At 44.9% G+C, this 15,207-nt stretch overlaps 1 protein-coding gene across 1 annotated transcript in view; it reads left to right on the top strand.

Moving 5' to 3' along the window:
- LOC107123231 (cytochrome c oxidase subunit 7B, mitochondrial) overlaps positions 1-6,265 on the top strand; it is a 10,186-nt gene extending 3,921 nt beyond the window's left edge. The window contains exons 2-3 of the mRNA XM_015426438.1: positions 5,640-5,764; positions 6,044-6,265. Coding sequence (XP_015281924.1) covers positions 5,640-5,764; positions 6,044-6,121 — 203 coding nt within the window. The 3' untranslated portion in view covers positions 6,122-6,265. The remainder of the gene's footprint in view (positions 1-5,639; positions 5,765-6,043) is intronic.
- Positions 6,266-15,207: the final 8,942 nt, after the last annotated feature.

The following is a 15,207-nucleotide window of genomic DNA, read 5'->3' on the forward strand; positions in this document are numbered from 1 at the left end:
CAAGAATCCCGTAGAAAAAATGGTGTGGCCTTTATAGTCAGCAAGAGAGTGAGAAAGGCAGTAATGGGATACAATCTCAAAAATGACAGAATGATCTTGGTCCGAATTCAAGGCAAACCATTCAACATCACAGTAATCCAAGTCTATGCCCCAACCACTGACGCAGAAGAGGCTGAAGTGGACCAGTTCTATGAAGGCCTACAACACCTCCTAGAGCTAACACCAAAAAAAAAATGTCCTCATCATCATAGGGGACTGGAATGCTAAAGTAGGAAGTCAAAAGGTAACCAGAATAACGGACAAGTTTGGACTTGGAGAACAAAATGAAGCCGGGCAAAGGCTAACAGAGTTTTGTCAAGCGAACCCACTGGTCATAGCGAACACCCTTTTCCAGCAACCTAAAAGTCGGCCCTACACATGGACATCACCAGATGTGCAACACCGAATTCCAATTGATTATATCATTCGCAGTCAAAGATGGAGAAGCTCTATCCAGTCAGTAAAAACAAGACCTGGAGCTGACTGTGGCTCAGATCATGAGCCACTCATTGCAAAATTCAGGCTTAAACTGAAGAAAGTTGGGGAAACCACTAGGCCATTCCGGTTTGACCTAGATCACAGTGGAATATACAGTGGAAGTGAAGAATAGGTTTAAGGGACTAGATTTTAATCCAATCTCAGCTATACTTATCGGCCAGTTATGCATCTTGGCTTTAGCTAGCCCTTCCTGGCAACTAACACCCCCCCCATATGTAAGGCTTGAGGAAAACTGTTTCATTGTATCTGATGAAGTGTGCAAGCACACAGAAGCTTATATCCAGAATTAAACTTCGTTGGTCTGAAGGGTGCCACTGGATGCAAACATTGTTCTGTTGCTTTGGACCAGCACAGCTGCCCCACCTGAAACAATATATTTAGCTATTCATTTCTATTCTGCCTTTCTTAAGGTGGATTACAAAAACTAATAACCAACAATGACTACAATAAAAATCAATAATGAACTTTGAGCAAACATTAAAAGCACAAAAGTATCCCGTCGTTAAGTGCCCTCCTGCTGCATGGTGCTACTGTACAAGCCTTCATGACTTCCACCAGGTGGAGCCATCAGAGAGAACATTTGGGTGAGGACAGCCACCAGTCTTGTCTGGTTGCCCCGTAGTACCTTGTTCACATGAGCAAAGCTGTCATGGAGCACCTCTGAATGTATTCCAGCATTGAATATATTGCATTCTGTATGAATACAGGTGTCTGCAGAGGACACAGGAATGATTTATTTGTTGTAAGGGTGAAAAGAATACCATATTTTGATCCATGCAGCTAGGTAGACATGGGTACTTTTTGCACTTTGTTGTTTGGTGCTACATTCAGAAGGTGGTCCTTCTTAAGGATAATGGACTGGATTCAATCTAAATTTTTGCATGGGAGCATGATGTCTCCCACTGCAGCCTGCAGTGCTGGCCTGAGGACACAGGGGACCCCCCCCCCAGGAGTAACAGGGGGCGGAGCTGAAGGGCTACTGTGGCAGGAAAGAATAAGGAAAAATCACACACACCCCATGCACATTTGTAGATCTTTCCAGTGGGTACAGTCCTTTGAGTGGGTACAATCTGGTGGGCACAAACAGATTTCTTTGTTGAATGGTATACTCTGAATTATGTATAGCAACAATTAATATGTGGCTGTTACCTTACTGGGATGTGTGGTTACCAGTCAGGAGAATTAGTGCTGGCATTTGGCACATGGTCTGATCCCTGAACAGCCCTGCAAAAGACGGGTTTCCATCAGAGCTGAACTTGGTTAACGTGCCGGTTAGGAGATTAAGATGAGCCTCAATGTGCACTGTCAGAATTCCATTGCAACAAATCCCATTTTGCCTTACATTTATTTTGTGCTTTTGTATGCTGTGTTTTGCCCAAAAATGCCTGGAAGGCAATGAATAATACAACCCAAACCTTTCAATAATTAACATTTGTAAAAAAAAAAAAAAAAGTTGATTAAAAAAACAGATACATTAGAACAGGAGCCATTGCACAACCAGTCAATTCAGCTCGAAGGCTTTCCAGAACAAAAATGTCTAACTTAGTCCAGAAGGTCTGTAAACCAGTTCTAGTCTCTCTTCAAGAGGGAGGGAGCCAGAGTTTGGGGGTGTTAGGGTAGGAAGGGGGAAATGGTGCCTTTAGCAGGTTCCTCAAAGCACATGTAGAGTTCCTTGTGGTAACGAAGTTGAAGCGGTCGGTCATTAGCTCCTACTCAACCTTCTGTGAACCCAGTTTCCACTGAAAACTGAAGACAAGGGAAAATCCAAAATGTCCAGATATTTATAGTGAATGGAATTGGACCTATGCCAGTCTCCTTTCTAAGAATGTCATACGGATTTCTCCAGTCCCACGCAAATCCATGTTTCTGATGTCAGAGGCTACTTTTACCAGTTGGAACCATATAAGATGTAGTCCCACCTCCTTCAAGCACCGCTAATGAGACTGAACTTCCATGTCAAATAGATGGTCTGGTTCAAACTGGATTGTCCTTTGTCCAAAAGGAACTAAGTCTGCCAGTGTGGAATGAAAATGAATGGCTCATTCTAATGGAATCTCGGTGGGTCCAAGATCCCTTATTGTAACAGGGGCAGCAGCTGAAAAGGCTTTCCCACGCGTCCTCTTGGTCTCACTTCAGGTCAGTTTCATAGGAAGGCATCTCTGATTCTCTGTGCTGGGGCAGGTTGGTATAGGTGGAGGTGGTCTGCCGGGTATTTTGGACCCAAGCCATAAAGGGCTTTAAAGAACAAGGCCTACTCCTTGAACTAAGTCTGGAAATAAAGTGACAATTAATGCAGCTAGTAAGTTCTGGCAGGATGTGCATCCAAGTCCTGACAGTACACTTTGGCGCATGTAGGAAAGCCCATGTAGGAAAGCCTGTGAGCTGGTGAGCGCAGCGGAAAAGACTGACTGCCGTTTAGTGCAGTTCCATAGGTTGATTCAGTATTATAGATCCAAAATGTGAGTCCCAGAGTAATAGTAATTTGAATTTTAACTGTGATATTTCAGTTTGCGTGTTGCATCTGTGCACTGTGGCGACCACACACCCTGGCCATCTGGTTCAGCTTGTGGCTGTGCTAAGAAACTTGGTGGGAATATTTGTAACACTTCCTCCCAGGTATTGCTAGTATATGCCAGGTTGTCCGTTCGTCCAAGGTGCAATTGTTGCCTTTCTGGTTATTGACCCCCTATTCAGCTGCGGTGGCTCAAGTGGTTAAGACGCCGAACTGCAGGCTGTGAAAGGTCAGTAGTTCAGCAGTTCGAGACCCGAGTGTGCCGCATGATGGAGTGAGCTCCCGTCTCTAGTTCCAGCTCCTGCCAAACTAGCAGTTCGAAAGCAAGAAATTGCAAGTAGATAAATAGGTACCACTTCGGTGGGAAGGTAACAGCGTTCCGTGCGCCTTGGTGTTTAGTCATGCCAGCCACATGACCACGGAAACGTCTTCGGACAGCGCTGGCTCTTCGGCTTTGAAACGGAGATGAGCACCGCAACCCTAGAGTCAGACTCGACTGGCTTTCGAGCAAGGGAACCTTTACCTATTCAGCATTAGGACGTTATGTCCCACTGCTTTGCTGATATATGTAGAGTTCCCTTAGCTGAGAGAAGGATCAGAAGGGGGGCAAGTCTTAAGTCTCTTCCCCTTACCTGACCCATCCAGTTCTCACCAGCATACCTCCTTCTGCCTGAGACTATGAGAATCCCTCAGGAAAGAGGTGCCCTCTTGAGTCACTATCCTCCTCCTATTCCAAAATAGGTTGTACCTGCTAGACTAAATCAGCAGCCCCATCACAGGTAGACAATTACAGGGCAAAAGTAAAATTATCTTTAAGTTGCCCAAAAGAATGGAAGGGAGCTAGAAGTTTGGCAAGTAACATTTTTTATGTATTAATATCAGAATCAAAAGAATTCTTCAAAGCCATTGCTAAAAGGGCACTCAGAAGTCTACTTATGGAAATGGAAGCCTTCGAAAGCTGAATGGTTCACTGAGGAACTTAACCATGTCTGCTGGCTCTCTGAGGGAGGAAAATGTTCAAGCCTCAGATTTTATGTCTAGTGAGGGCTGCTCTCTCCTTCCCCCAGTAGTGTTGGGGAGAGCTGGGTAGCAAAACGTCTTGTTGGTCTTCTAGATGTTCTGGTTTATGCCATGGGTGTTGTGGTGGCTCACAGAAATGCCAAAGCCCCAGTAATTATTGGGACCAAGGGGCAGGGTCCCTCCCTCAAAAAAAAACCTCACTGCTTTTACTGGCACCTGCTTTCTCTGAAGAAGTGTGTGTGTGCACATGAAAGCTGATACCCAGAATAAAACTTTGTTGGTATTAAAGGGGCCACAGGGACTCTAACTTTGTTCTGCTGCTTCAGACCAACATGGCGACCAGTGTTCCCTCTAAGCTGCGGCGTCTTGTGAGCAGAAATTCTACTTTGTGAGCTACCAGCATTAAAGTTGTGAGCGAGTGATTTGGCTGCTGCATAAATGAGTGTGCTCTGGAGCCATCCTTCCTGAGCTAGGACAAAAATGTGTGAGCCGGGGGCTAAGAAATTGTGAGCTAGCTCACACTAACTCATCTTAGAGGGAACACTGATGGCGACCCACCTGAATTTATTTTTATTAATTACGACAGAAACTGTAAGAAAATGCTAAACACTACATTGAATTTTCAATTCAATTCAATTTATTACAGGTCTATATGACCAAAGTCTTGACCAAGAAGATACCAAAGGGGGATAAAATAGGTACATAAAATAGACATAAATGTGTCAAGGTATATAATCACAGTCACATAAAACCCAGGCTGAGCCCAGAGATTAAAAATTACCTAACTACACTTGGGGCAGAGGCAACTGACTAAAATCATCCGAAGATTAAAAGTCGGTGTCGAAGTTTTCAGAAGTGCTGGAATTTTCAACACAATGAATTTTCTAGGTGCCATAGCTAAATGAGAGAGAAGATTTTATTGTATTTAGCCATAGGCCATTACAAACCACAGACAGAGAAGAGCACAATAAAACACAAAAATTGTATAAAATAAGATACAGTGCAACATTATAAATCCATAGCTGCTACATGGAACCTGGGGTTTGACAAGCCTTGTCTTATGGGATGCAAAAAGGCTGATACCGTGATCTGAGATAATTTGAACTCCCCCACCCAATATCTAGCCCAATAAAGAGTTCTGGAGAACTCCCAAGGTTGCACATGGTTCCATGTCATATTGGTTTTGTTCTGATAAAAGGAATTACATGACTTGTTTTTAAAGGTCAAAATGTTCACCTGGAGTTTCTGCTGGTAGGGGGGTTGTTGTTGCTCTTTTGTCATTGTCCGTCTTCTGATTTGGTTATAGTATATTTTGGAATTGATTTACTTTTTCATTGTATTTTAAACACACTGTAAGTTGCCTGGAGAGTGCGAGGCAGCTGTAAATGTTTCAGTTAGTTGAGAAGCAAGTCGTCCCCCCCCCCCTTTCTCTCAGTTCATTAGAATTTCTTCTGGGGAGACAGGTGATACAGCATCTTAAATAATGTTTAATAATAGTATATATGTAATGTTAATGTACAAGGCAAATGTGATAAAATGAAATTTTAACATGTGGCTGTGTTCTCTTTAGCCCGTAGCATTCAACGTACAGTGTCAAGACAAGCTCACCATAAATATGAACCTGATTTTCATGACAAATATGGCAACATCATTCTGCTTGGTGGAGCTGTGCTTTGTGCTTCTGTTTGGACTTATGTAAGTTATTTCAGCTCTCCAGTTATTCCCTACCCACTGCAAATAATAATTACTTCTGGGTCTGTTTCATAGGCTGCCTTGGTATATATTAGTACCAGGTTCAATGACTGCAGACATAAGCAAACTGGATTATTAAGAAAATACTTATTTGAAATGTGCTTCATCACAGTTCATCAATCAAGAGCTATCTAATAATATATGCAACAATTCTGTGGTTGTCAGTATTCGAAAACACAATTGTGCTTGATTGGTGATTCTTTCCTGTTTTGTAATTTATAGGCCATAACACAAATTGGGATTGTGTGGAATTTGTCTCCTGTTGGACGAGTGACCCCAAAGGACTGGAGAGAGAAATAGAAATGTCTTCATATATCTGTCTTTGAAATATTGGGAGCAACCATGAACTGGTCTGAATTTTCATTGGAACACACTTCTGCCAGGCCTGTAATAGCACAGTTCATTGTATTGCCACCTGAGATGTAATAAATATATTTAAAACAATGTTTGTTCATTCAGATTTATTTTTCCTTTTATAGTTTTACATTGAAGTGCAACACAAACTGCTAACCTAGTTTTTTGATACCACATTCTCTCAGTAATTTCTTTGAAAGCTAAAAAGGACTGTGTACCTCATACTGCTTCTTAATTTATTAGTTCTAAGAAATTACTCAAATATAGAAAAAGCTGGACCCCATTTGAATGGCTACGAAAATGTATCACAGATGCATAACATTTCGCAGCTAAAAGAGGGACAGGTCTGCTATTATCTTCGAATAAAAGGTGATGTCTCTATATAGTCTATATTTTGGAGCAAAGGAAGAATTAAAAGATTTCTAGGCTCAGAAAAATAATTACATTCAAAGTTCACATCATGATACAGGGTGTCTACACTACCTGCACCACACTCATTCCATCAGAGTATGTTAATGGTATCTTATGTTATCTTACAAACTTTAGATGGTAAAACATTAAGGTGTGCCAACATAAAGACACACCCATAGCAAGGAACAGTCAAGTATGAGCAGTAATTGGGAAGCTCTCCAGGTGGAAGAATTCCAGCAAGCCTGAGCTTCAAGAGATGGTTGTCCCAATTCAGCTCGAAGAGTCACCCCTGAAAACTAAAAACCAAATGAAAATTAAATGTGAAATGTTATACCACTACGTTCTCTTTGGATTTTATGGAGTTCATTCTCACCCAATGGTATCCCCTAGCAATCGAAGTTACACTTTAATGTATGTACACATCAAACTTTGAAATTCAAGGGAAATTGTTGTGGCATAAAGATGTATTGTACTTGAAAGTAATCAAAATTGGACCAGAAGTTCCCCCCAGTTGTATATTGGTGTTTGGAAGAGATAAAAGAACAGCCATGTTTGCTGGAGTCTGGACTGAGCTCCTTAGGGGAGGAGGAGAGGGGTATAAATGTAAGAGAGCAGGACCTTTATAGAAATGCAAGAGTACTCAGTATCTTGCCACAACTGAACTTTACATTGCATCAGTCTATGTTTTTGCTATTTTTAATCTTAAGTTTGTCAGTGTCAGTTTTTACAAATGCAAAAAAACCCATTTTTGAGTCTAAATAGGATGATCTTGATTTTCTATTTAGCATTTTTTCTATTGCCATGTTTTGTATGGTATGAAGCCACTTGCCTAATGACATACATAGGAAGTACGTTTACAGGAATGTGCATATTGGTGTGAATGTCAAGTCAAGTCACCTATAGCCGTAGCTGACTTCATTTCTTGGTAAATTGTCATTTTGATGTTTGGTAACATGTAGGTTTCCGTACCCTGACCTGGATGGTCCAGGCTAGCCTGACCATCAGATCTCAGAAGCTAAGCAGGGTCAGCCCTGGTTAGTGTTTGGTTGGGAGACCACCAAGGAATTCTAGGGTCACTATGCAGAGCCGGGCAATGGGAAACCACCACTGAATGTCTCTTGCCTTGGAAGCCCCATGGAGTTACTGTAAGTGGGTTGCAACTTGACAGCACTTTAAGCACACACCGAGGATGTCCTACACAGATGCCTCTGCTGTCGCTAGGCTCCTGTTTCGTTTATCTAACAGCTGTGTAAAATGGCACTATGATACGAATAACTTGCTTTCACATGGAATGTGAGTGTGACCAGCCAAAACGTCACACTGGCAACCTGATTCAATCATGCTAAGTCCAGGAGTAGGCGACTGCCACTGTGGTCTGTCGGTTGTTTTTCCTAGTCGAGGAAACAAGTATAAGAACATAAGAGAAGCCAATGTTGGATCAGGCCAATGGCCCATCCAGTCCAACACTCTGTCACACAGTGGCCAAAAATACCAGGTGATATCAGGAGGTCCAACAGTGGGGCTAGGACACTAGGAGCCCTCCCACTGTTGCTCCCCCAAGCACCAAGAATACAGCGCATCACTTGCCCAGAGTCCCTATCTATACCTTGTGGCTAATAGCCACCGATGGACCTCTGCTCCATATGCTTATCTAATTCCTTCTTGAAGCCGTCCATGCTTGCAGCTGCCACCACCTTCTGTGGCCATTCCATGTGTTAATCACTCTTTGGGTGAAGAAGTACTTCCTTTTATCCGTTCTAACCCAACCGCTCAGCAATTTCATGGAGTGCCCACGAGTTCTTGTATGGTGAGAAAGGGAGAAAAGTACCTCTTTCTCTACCTTCTCTATCCCATGCATAATCTTATAAATATCAATCATGTCACCCCTCAGCCGTCGTTTCTCCAAACTAAAGAGTCCCAAGTGCTTTAACATTTCTTCATAGGGAAAGTGTTCCAGCCCTTTTATCATTCTAGTTGCCCTTTTCTGCACTTTTCCCAAAGTGTCAGAAAAGCTATTTATCTTACCAAAAAGTACTGGAGTCAGACGTCTGATGAAGCAGAATTATCTTTTATTGATATACTCTTGCAAGAGGGTGCATAGCAACAAAGCAAGCACACCCAACTCTTTGAAAACACAAGCCTTTATACTACTTTCTAACACTGTCGTATGGAAATTAAGAAAAATCCCTCCCACTGACAGCCAGGGGTACTTAAAGAAGTCACATGCTTCTCCCATCCCTCCCCATACCTATCTTAGCATTTTCTAAGACCACCCTCTCTTTGTAAGTTTGCTTAGTCCAGACTTTCTATATTAACATTTCTTCATAACACAGTACAAGTTTCGCTTCTTAAGCAATTTTGTCCATCTCATGGGGTAAATTTGCAGTCGTCAGCTTCCTGTCAACAGGTCCCAGACAACAAGATGTCCATTCTTACCTCATATCTCAAACCACAGTCTGACCTTAGAAGGCCGCTTTCTCCCATAAGGGACTTCCTCCTTTTTATGCATGTTCAGCACTTAAGCTAGAGATGTAGAAATAAGTCAAGAAAGTTAATCACACATTTCTAGTTTATATTTATTCATTCTTTTGATTAACCCAAGCATTTCACACCCTTATTGTTTCTCTTCTCCATACAAATATGCAGGTTTTTTGTAGGAAAAGTCCAGCAGGAACTCATTAGCATAATAGGCCACACCCAGCAGCATAAATCCATTAGCATATTAGGCCACACCCCCTGACTGCACTACTCATTAGCATATTAGGCCGCATTCCCATGTTGCCAGAAGTGTGGTAATCCAGCCCCACCCACCTTTTGCTTCTTATTCCGTTTACCTTGTTTGTTGTCCAAACCCAGGGCTTTTTTGTGGCAGGAACTCCTTTGCATCTTAGGCCACACACCCCTAATGTAGCCAATCCTAATGAGTTTCTGCTGTTGGGTGTGGCCTCTATTATGCTAATGAGTTCCTGCTGGGTGTGGCCAACTTGGGAGCCAGCCAGAACTCCGTTCCTGCCCCAAAATAGCCCTGCAAATATGCATCTGGTATTTTCACTAAAAGCTAGGTACTCTTGGTGCCATGCATGACCAGGCTGATGTTTATTTTAGACTTCTGCTTTTTGTCCTAGTATCTGCCTAATATAATTCTGCGGTTAGCTGTTGTAAAATATATCTCTTTTAGAAGAAGAAGAGAAGAGATTGGATTTATACCCCGCCCTTCACTACCCAAAGGTGTCTCAGAGTGGCTTACAAACTCCTTCCCCTTCCCCTCCCCACAACAGACACCCTGTGAGGTAGGTGGGGCTGAGAGAGCTCTTGACAGAAACGGCTCTTTTTCAAGGACAGCTCTTATCAGAACTATGGCTTGCCCAAGGTCATCCAGCAGGTGCAAGTGGAGGAGGAGTGGGGAATCAAACCCGGTTCTCCCAGATTAGAGTCCGCACACGTAACCACTACACCAAACTTTAGATTGCTGATGCTTGGAATGTCTGCTTTCGTTCTTAGCATGATCCTCTCTTGCAAAAAGAAACAGGGCATAGGTCTGCAAGCTTATCTTAATGCTTAGACGTATATTGATTATAACATCAGTAAATATTCCTGTCCAAACCCGTAATTCTTATTTCTCACAGGAGGGACCTCAGCAAGGTATAATGCCATAGAGTCCACCCTCCAAAGCAGCCATTTCCGCCAGGGGAACTGATCGTGGTCGCTTGGAGAACAACTGTAATATTGGGCAATCTCCAGGTACCACCTGGAGGTTGGCAACCCCAGCAACTGTTCACTTTGACAGGAACACCATGGCAGCTTCCAGCTTTAATAGACTTGTGCAGGCCTCGGTTCCTGCCGGACTGTACCGGAACTCCGCTCCACCAGTCAGGAGCCCAGGGGGCGGGCACATAAGCCCCGCCCCCTGCTCTCACCAGCCATTAGTTGGGACACAGTGGGGGCCCCGAAATGTTCCCCCGCCTCCCTGAGCCCAGGGGTGGTCGCCTTGGACTCATAGGAGCAAATTCCATCTCTTGCGCAAGAGGTCATTCTGGCTCCCCCAGCTCTCCTTCGGGGCTCTTTACAAAGTTTTGGCTGCTGCTGCTATTCTCAGCGGCAGCTGTGACACCCGCGTGGGGGGGGCAAAACGTTCTCCTGCCTCCCTGAGCCCCGGGGTGGTGGCCTTGGACTCATAGGGGCAAATTCCACCTCTCTCGCGAGGCCGGCCCCGTCTTCTTGCCCCGCGGGGAGGGGGTCTCCTCCCTCCTCGCAGCTGCCGGCCCGGGGAGGGGGGTCCCGCCTGCCTGCCTGCCTGCCGTGCTGGCTGGACGCAGTTTGAGCCGGGTGGTGCCTTCGGGACCCACGAGGTGTGATGCTGGACTCAGACTCTTGTCTCGCTGTCGCGGTGCTTCCTGCTCCTTTTCTCGCCTGCCTCCTTGTTGAAACTATCCCAGCCTCGCGCACTTCGAATGCTGCCACGGCCACTTCTTCTTCTTCTGAAATCCCTGGGATAGGCTTGATTTCTTATCAGAAAGTATGTATATAGCCTTTCAAGTTTGTGGTTATGTTGAAAAGTGTCGCTTAAAATACTTAAAATGCAGCATAGGTTAAGACTGAGAAGTCAGAAGAACTGAAGAGATAGGAGAAAGGGAAAAAGCTTTTATTGTAGATTATTAAAGCAATTAAAAATGTATATGTACATCTATACAAAAAACAAAAGAAGAAATTGTGAAGTGAGAAGTATGTATATGTTACTAGCTAAAACTGTAATCTTTATTTGTACTTCAGTTCTTCAATAAAACAAAATGCAAAAAAAATGCACAAAAAGTATATATCCGAGTTTAAATGTGTATTAATCAATCATCAGCGTGGAAAGCCCTATCCATATATTAGTATAAGACAGATGGGGAGTGAAACATGTATAGGAAAGCCGAGGGTAACTGCTTCCTGTTTCTTCTCCTCCCGTATATGCTTAAATGCCCTCGGATAGGTCTTGGGAGTATAATTTTTGTTTCCTTCAAACTACTGTTTGAGACCAAATTTCTGCAGAGCAAACAGGCTGCCGGATCTCATTAAAGTTAATTATAGGGACAGTGTTTTGCAATTGTTACAATTAGGTATTCGGGGTTGCTTGTGTCATTCTCTCTAATAGTACAGTTCAGTAAACTTATTATGATGCTGGTTTACAAATTGGAGTAGCATTTACAAACAGCAGCCAGACCCGATCCCACGGTGTTAATTATGAAGGAAGTCTTAAAACAGTAAGGGGAGGCAAGGTTCTTCTCCTTCCTAAACAGAGCCAGTTTGGTGTCGTGGTTAAGTGCGCGGACTCACCGGGTTTGAATCCCCACTCCTCCACTTGCACCTGGCTGGATGGTCTTGGGCAAGCCGTAGCTCTGATTCTGTTCTTGGAAAAAAAAGAGCAGTTTGTGTCAGAGTTCTCTCAGCCCCACCCACCCCAGTGGGTGTCTGTTGTGGGGAGGGGGAGGGGAAGGAGTTTGTGAGCAGCTCTGAGACACTTTTGGGTAGTGAAGGGCCATGGGGTATAAATCCAATCTCCTCTTCTCTTCTTCTTCTATGCAGAGACTCTACTATTCTGACTAGGATTTTGTTTCTTTTAGAATATACAGGATGCATGTAAAATATTTACGGAATTATAATTGCCAAATGGAAATATATCAGATGGTGATGGTCTTTTCTGTTGAACAAATTTATTAGATATCTTTATGTGCCACTTTCCTCCCAGCTCGGGACCCAAAGCAGCTTCTTCCATTTTCCCTCTTCCATTTTGTTCTCACCGCAGTATCCCTGCGAGGAGAGCCTGACTATTGAGAATGGCAGAGTAGAGACTGGAACCTGGGTCCCCCAGGCCCTAGCAGAGTTGATGGAATACACCTTGTATATAATAGGTAAAGGTAAAGGTTCCCTTGCTCGAAAGCCAGTCGAATCCGACTCTAGGGTTGCGGTGCTCATCTCCGTTTCAAAGCTGAAGAGCCAGCGCTGTCCGAAGACATTTCTGTGGTCATGTGGCCGGCATGACTAAACACCAAGGCGCACGGAACGCTGTTACCTTCCCACCGAAGTCGTACCTTTTTATCTACTTGCAATTTCTTGCTTTCGAACTGCTAGGTTGGCAGGAGCTGGAACTAGAGACGGGAGCTCACTCCGTCATGCAGCACACTCGGGTCTCGAACTGCTGAACTACTGACCTTCCACAGCCTGCAGTTCAGTGTCTTAACCACTTGAGCCACCGCAGCTCCTTTGTATACAATAGAAGGGGCTTATTGTATAAAACCCATAACTGATCAGGCCCTGTATCCTTCAGAAGTCCCCTTCTCCTTTATTGCAGTCTCTAAACCAGGGGTGTCAAACATAAGGCCCGGGGGCTGGATCTGGCCCGTCCGGGGCCCTTAGGTGGCCCGCAAGCAACTACCTACTGCCAGGGAGAGAAAAGGAGACTTCTCGGTGGAGGGAGTGGGTGGAGACATTCTAGTTGTGGCTTCATCACAGTGAAACAACCTCGTCTGACTGCTGCGTCAGGCAGCATGGGAGCATCTGCCCAGGGCTGTACCACTGGCTCTCCAGTCTGCCTATGTGGGTTTTCCTCTACACCCCTTCCCAGCCCAGGGGGCCTTGCAGTGAGGATACACCAACTCGGAGCTTACCAGCTGCTGTCCTTTATACAGTTTACTAGCAGTAAAGCCTGTTGTGGAAATAAATACAATGAGATCTAGAAAGAGGCTCTGGGGGAGTGCTCTGGCTTTGGGCAAACAGTGTCATTTTGCTGTGGTGACCTCAGCAGGGTATAATGACAGAGTCCACTGTTTTCTCCAGAGGAACTGATCTCTGCTCCCTGAAGAGCAGTTGTAATTTTGAGTGATCTGTAGCCCTCACCTGGAGATTGGCAACAATTGTTACCCAGGACGAAATGGCTGGTTTGGAGGGTGGAGTCTATGGCATTCTACCTGTCTGATGTCCCACCCCTCTGCAAACCCCACCCTCTCCAGGCTCCACCCCTCAAATCCCCAGGAATTTGCCAGCCTGGAGTTGGCAACCCCATCTCCTTCACAGGTAACCATCAACCTACCATTATCTGCCCCTTTGACTTCAGCTGACTTCCGCTCTCCCTTCTGCAGAGCAATTGTAATTTTGAGTGGTCTCCAGCCCTCACCTGGAGATTGGCAACAATGGTTCCCCATGAGGGACTGAGTGGTTTGGAGGGTGGAGTCTATGGCATTGTACCTGTCTGAGGTCCCACCCCTCCTCAAACCTCACCCTCTTCAGGCTCCATCCCTCAAATCTCCAGGAATTTCCCATCGGGAGTTGGCAACCCTATCAGGATTGGCCCCAATATGTTTTCTCCCAAAGGCCAAAGTAGGTGACAGGACCAAGCTTAGTTGCCTACCAACAGGCACTGAGGGGAAAGTAGGGTTGCCAGCTATAAGGAGGGAAATCCCTGGAGGTTTGGGGGGTGGATTCTGTAGAGGGCAGCATTGGGGGGGCGGAAGGACTCAGCAGGTATAATGTCATAGGGTCTACCCTCCAAAGCAGCCATTTTCTCCAGGGGAAACTGATCTCTGTCATCTGGAAATCAAGCAGCTGTCATCATTCTCTGCTCCCCCTATGAGGTATGTTAAGGTTGAAAGTGTGTGAGTGGTCCATAATGGAATGCAGTGAAGTCCAATCAGCTTCCATATGCAAAAGACCTTGAAGGTTCCATATGCAACTGACATTCCAACTGCCTTGCGGGGAGGGGGGTGAGTTTGAGGTGTGGAATGCAGTGAAGTCCAATCAGCTTCCATATGCAAAAGACCTTGAAGGTTCCATATGCAACTGACATTCCAACTGCCTTGCGGGGAGGGGGGTGAGTTTGAGGTGTGGAATGCAGTGAAGTCCAATCAGCTTCCATATGCAAAAGACCTTGAAGGTTCCATATGCAACTGACATTCCAACTGCCTTGCGGGGAGGGGGGTGAGTTTGAGGTGTGGAATGCAGTGAAGTCCAATCAGCTTCCATATGCAAAAGACCTTGAAGGTTCCATATGCAACTGACATTCCAACTGCCTTGCGGGGAGGGGGGTGAGTTTGAGGTGTGGAATGCAGTGAAGTCCAATCAGCTTCCATATGCAAAAGTCCTTGGAACACTGGGCGGGACTGCACAAAGCAGCCAGTCAACCCAGCCAGTGTCTTCTGAGTGGCAGTTTTTCCGGCCTAACACTAAAGGGGCCAAATTTAGAATGTTCATATAGAATGTTCTTACTCAATTATATATAAGGAGAGAAGAGATATCTCCAGTACCTGGCATTATGTTTTATGGCACTCATGGCCCGGCCCGACAAAGTGACATTTATGTCAGATCCAGCCCTTGTAACAAATGAGTTCAACACCACTGCTCTAAAGTAAATTGAGAGCGCTTTCCTGGTTGCCCCACATGACTGTATGGAGACAGCAAGGGATGTTTTCGTGGCTTCCACATAAACTGAGGTATGCCTTTCCCAGTGTGGTGGTGTAGTGGTCAAAGCAGTGATACTCCGTGGCTCTTCTGAGCACTGCCCCCCAATGCGTCAGCCTTCCCATATTTCAGGAACGTGGGCAAGGCCACTGTCTGATAGGGGTTGTAGTTGGCAGGTAACTTGTGCC

Source organism: Gekko japonicus, unplaced genomic scaffold (assembly GCF_001447785.1).
Source record: "Gekko japonicus isolate JY-2015 unplaced genomic scaffold, Gekko_japonicus_V1.1 scaffold984, whole genome shotgun sequence".
Classification (NCBI taxonomy): domain Eukaryota; kingdom Metazoa; phylum Chordata; class Lepidosauria; order Squamata; family Gekkonidae; genus Gekko; species Gekko japonicus.